We start from the raw sequence: 4,596 nt of genomic DNA, 5'->3' as shown, positions 1-4,596 counted from the left end.
AGCTGCCGGGCGGGCGGGCGCAGAGGGAGCCGGGAAAGGGCGACTTTCGCCAACTCCGCCGGGCAGTGGCTTCGCCGCCGGCTGCTGCGGGTTTGGGCCCGGCGGCTAAACTTCGCCGAGGGCTGCCCACACTTTCCCGGAGGCACTTCCTTCCGCCCGGGCTGCTGCCGCCTTTGGGTTTGGTGATCTGTGCGCCGGAGACGAGAACCCGCTGGAATAATGGTCGGACCTCGCCTCTGCGCGGACAGGCGGGAGGCGGGGTCAGTGGCCGGGAGTGAGCAGCGAGCGGGGGAGACTTCTGAAGGGTAATGGTAGGCGCACAGGCATACCTCGTGTCGTTGCGCTCTGCTTTATTGCGCCTCGCAGATATTGCGGGTTTTGCTTTTTTGGGTTTTTTACAACTTGAAGGTTTCTGGCAACCCCGTGAAGAGCAAGTCTACCAGCGCCATTTTTCTAACAGCATTTGCTCACTTTGTGTGTCACGTTTAGGTAACTCGCAATAGTCTAAACTTTTTCATTGTTGTTATATTTGTTACTGGGATCTGTGATCGGTGATCTTCAATGTTACGACTGTAATTGTTTCGGGGCGCTGAGAACTAAACTCACAGAAGACCACGAACTTCGAGCTTAGTAGATACATGTTTGTGTTCTGGCTGCTCCCCAGCCAGGCTCTGCGCCAGCGGGCTCCCTCTCCTCCCGCCCGACTTCCTACTCCCTGACTTACAGCGACATCGGAACTGGGCCAGCGGGTAAGCCGGCAATGGCCCCTAAGTGTCCAGGCGAAAGGAAGAGTCGCACGTCTCTCACCTTAAATCAGAAGCTGGAAATGATCAAGCTGAGCGAGGAAGGCCTGTCGAAGGCCGAGATCGGCCGGAAGCTGGGGCTCCTGCGCCAAACCGTGAGCCAGGTGGTGAACGCGAAGGAGAAGTTCCTGAAGGAGCGGGAGAGCGCCACGCCGCTGAACACGCGCATGATCCGCAAGCGCAACAGCCTGATCGCCGACATGGAGAAGGTCCTCGTGGTCTGGATGGAGGACCAGGCCAGCCACAACATCCCCTTGAGCCAGAGCCTGATCCAGAGCAAGGCCCTCACGCTCTTCAACTCCATGAAGGCCGCCAGGGGGGCCGGGGCCGCGGAAGAGAAGTTCGAAGCCAGCAGAGGCTGGTTCAAGAGGTTCAAGGAGAGAAGCCGGTTCCCGAACCTACACGCTCAAGGTGGAGCCACCGGTGTCTTAGCCGACGACGAGGCGCTGCTGCTCGTGGATGAGCAGAGGAAGTGGCTCCTTGAGATGGAACCTACTCCCGGGGAAGACGCGGTGAAGATTGTGGAAATGACAACGAAGGATTTAGAGTATTACATCAACTTAGTGGACAAGGCCGCGGCAGGATTTGAGAGGATTGACTCCAATTTTGAAAGAAGTTCTGCAGCGGGTAAAATGCTGTCCAACAGCATCGCGTGCTATAGGGAAATCCTTCGCGAAAGGAAGAGGCAATCCCAGCAGCAGACCGCCCTGTTCACGCATTTTAAGAAATGGCTCCGACCGCCCCAGACTCTAGCAGCCACCACCCTGCTCGGTCAGCAGCCATCAACTTCCAAGCAGGACCCTCCGCCAGCAAAAAGATTACGACTCGCTGCAGGGTCAGATGACGGTTAGCATTTTTTTTAGCAATAAAGTATTTTTTAATTAAGGTATGTATCTTGTTTCTTTTTTTTTTTTTTAACATAATGCTGTTGCACACTTACTGGACTTCAGTATAGTGTATACAACTTTTACACGCACTGGGACACCAAAAGCTTTGTGTGACTTGCTTTATTGTGATAGTCCCTTTACTGCGGTGGCCTGGAACCAAACCTGCAATATCTCCGAGGTATGCCTGTAATGGTCGTTATAAACGTGTTTATGTAGCATTTCACTGTCTGGGTGATCACACAATAACTATCTGTTGAACGGAGTAGGCAAGGTAAAGATGACTTAGCCTGTTGCATGGATATGGAAAATGAGGTTCAAAAAGGTAAAATGACTTGGTCAGGGTCAGTTAGCCAGCTGGTGGCAGAAGGGTCATTATCGATTTTCCAAAGAGCAAATGGCTCCTTTTTTTTTTTTTTTTTTTAACACTTAGCAGACATTGATTCAAAGTATGATTGGTAACGTTTTCATTTATCTAGTTAATGGTAGAGTCCAGGAGAAAACAGGTTTTCCTTTCCCAGATTAGTTTATATTACATTTTAGTGATATTAAGGGAAAGCTAGTTTCTAGTATCATTTCTGCCATTAATGATTTTTGTGACCTTCAGGGTTGGTCTAGGAGGCTATGAAATATTGTTATAATAATGGGATTGTGACCTTCAGGGTTGGTCTAGGAGGCTATGAAATAATGGGGATATGTAAAACTTTTACTCTGCTTTCCTCACTCATAAACACCTACCTAGTTTCTCCAGAGACTAAGATGTCAGCAAGGAATATAACTTTCCTAAGAAGTGCCAGTCTTAACTCCTCTGTTGTTAGAAGTAAAACCATCCAAATCTCTGTTATATTTTTGTCAAAAATGGATGGCAAATGATTTAGATTTGATGTCTGCTTCTACTTAATAAAGCATCAAAGGAAATTCATGCAATTTTTAGCCTGTTTTAAAAGACCATTGTATTTAATAATACATATTGCCAAAAATATGATAGTAAAGATGGGCTAATAATGAAAAGTAACATTACTCTGTCTCCTACTTCCAGATCGGACTGGTATGCCTTAAAGGCATAAAGAATATGGCTCAACCTTGTCTCACTTCTGCCCTTTTGAATTATCCATTGAGAACATTCTCTCATAGGATATAGCTTTTACACCATCCCCTAATGCTCATTTTCCATACTCCCTAAATATATGTATTCCTATTTTAGTTAAATCAATAAGTAGTATTTACATATTATGAGGAAACACTGTTCACTCTGGAACAAACTAGTGACTTGAAATCTTTAAAAAGTATCTTGTACTAATTGCTTTGTTTTCCATTTTCTTTGTACACAGATCTGAAGAGATTTCCTGAGTGGGGTGGAGTTTTTCAAAACCATCTTTGTACCGTGTGGTATTTGTTAAAAAACATGTTTGGGAGAGTGACTCTTCCACAAGCGCTTTTTGCTGGTATCCTTGGAATTGCTGGAGGGATATATATTTTTCAACCAATATTTGAACAGTATTCCAGAGATCAGAAGGAATTAAAAGAAAAGTTGAAATTGGCAGAGGAATCCGAAAAGAAGAAAAGTTAATACTACAGCGAGTTGAACTGTAATTGCTTAAAGTTCCATTGAAATTATATGTTGACTATAAATAGTCTCATAAAAACTTCTGAAGTACATTTTAAACATAAATAAATCATAGATGATGATTTTTAAAACTAATACTGTCAATCTTAATGTTTACTGTACTTTTATTTGCCATCTTATTTCTTTTCATTGGGACAGATTAATAATTTCCTTTTAAGTAAAAATGAATATTGGAAGGGATATTTTATTTCCTAGAAATATTATATTTTATAAAATAGCTGGGAATGGTATTTACAGTAGTGTTTGTAAATGAAGTGAATCAAGTTATCCACCGCAGGCAGGATGTCTCTTTAAAAAAAAAAAGTTTTTATTGATTTCAGAGAAGAATAGAGAGGGAGAGAGACATAGAAACATTAATAATGAGAGAGAATCATTGATCCATGAGCTGTCTTCTGCAGGATCCCTACTGGAGACCACGCCCACAACCCGGGCATGTGCTCCAACCAGGAATTGAACCTGCGATCTCCTGGTTCATAGGTGGACACTCAACTACCATGCTACACCAACCAAACAGAATGTCTCTCAATTAGCCTACAGTTAGCCTTCAACTGCAGCCCTGTCTCATCCTAGGCAGAATGGAGGAATAAATTGAGAATTGGGTTGGCTCAGATCAAATGAGGTTTTAGAGGGGGTATATGGTGTTATATAGGGTGGCAAATATGACACAGATCTATTTAACCTGCTAAGCAAATTTGCATTAACATTGGTGGTTAGGAAAGAATTAATTTGTTATGAAGCTATTATTCATATAGCTAAAGGGTGTTTTGAGATTGCTAAGAACAGATGCGATATTTTTTCTTTTGTTTATGTTTTCTTGTATTTTTTTTTTGGATACTACTTTTTTTCATAAAAAAATATATTTTTATTGATTTTAGAGAGGAAAAGAGAGGGAGAAAGAGATAAAGATATCAATAATGAGAGAGAATCATACATTGATTGCCTCCTGCACTCCCCCTACTGGGGATCAAGCCCATAACCCGGGCATGTGCCCTTGATCAGGAATCGAACCTGTGACCTCTTGGTTCATTGGTTGATGCTCAACCACTGAGCCATGCTGACCAGGCTGGCTACTACTTTTTAAGTTAGTATTCTTAAACTTGTATTTTCAGGGAGAGCTACAAATGTAATCACACATGTACAAAGTGCTTTTAAAAAATCTGATAGTTGAAAGTATTACATATGTCCCCTTTTTCCCCCAACTGACCCCTGCTAGAGACCCCCCAGCCCACCCCACCCCAAACCTTCACCACCCTATTGTCTATTTTATGCATATATATATTGT

General features: G+C 43.5%; 2 protein-coding genes across 8 annotated transcripts in view; one reads left to right on the top strand and one right to left on the bottom strand.

Annotated features, from left to right (window-relative positions):
- PIGB (phosphatidylinositol glycan anchor biosynthesis, class B) overlaps nucleotides 1-640 on the bottom strand; it is a 28,487-nt gene extending 27,847 nt beyond the window's left edge. The window contains exons 1-2 of the mRNA XM_014534745.1: nucleotides 569-640; nucleotides 55-412 (exon numbers count right to left, since the gene is read on the bottom strand). Coding sequence (XP_014390231.1) covers nucleotides 55-412; nucleotides 569-640 — 430 coding nt within the window. The remainder of the gene's footprint in view (nucleotides 1-54; nucleotides 413-568) is intronic.
- LOC102263987 (protein PIGBOS1-like) lies at nucleotides 7-3,389 on the top strand. 7 transcript variants are annotated; one of them, XM_014534740.1, is made up of 2 exons: nucleotides 7-222; nucleotides 3,019-3,389. In XM_014534740.1, exon 2 carries the CDS (start codon nucleotides 3,093-3,095, stop codon nucleotides 3,255-3,257), a length of 165 nt encoding a protein of 54 aa, XP_014390226.1. In that variant the 5' UTR covers nucleotides 7-222; nucleotides 3,019-3,092; the 3' UTR covers nucleotides 3,258-3,389. The 7 variants fall into 7 exon arrangements, with proteins under 7 accessions (XP_014390226.1, XP_014390224.1, XP_014390223.1 ...); XM_014534738.1 differs by having other exon boundaries at nucleotides 132-260; XM_014534737.1 differs by having other exon boundaries at nucleotides 132-305.
- Nucleotides 3,390-4,596: the final 1,207 nt, after the last annotated feature.

Source organism: Myotis brandtii, unplaced genomic scaffold (assembly GCF_000412655.1).
Source record: "Myotis brandtii unplaced genomic scaffold, ASM41265v1 scaffold1326, whole genome shotgun sequence".
Classification (NCBI taxonomy): domain Eukaryota; kingdom Metazoa; phylum Chordata; class Mammalia; order Chiroptera; family Vespertilionidae; genus Myotis; species Myotis brandtii.
This window is presented reverse-complemented; position numbering and strand designations above follow the sequence as displayed.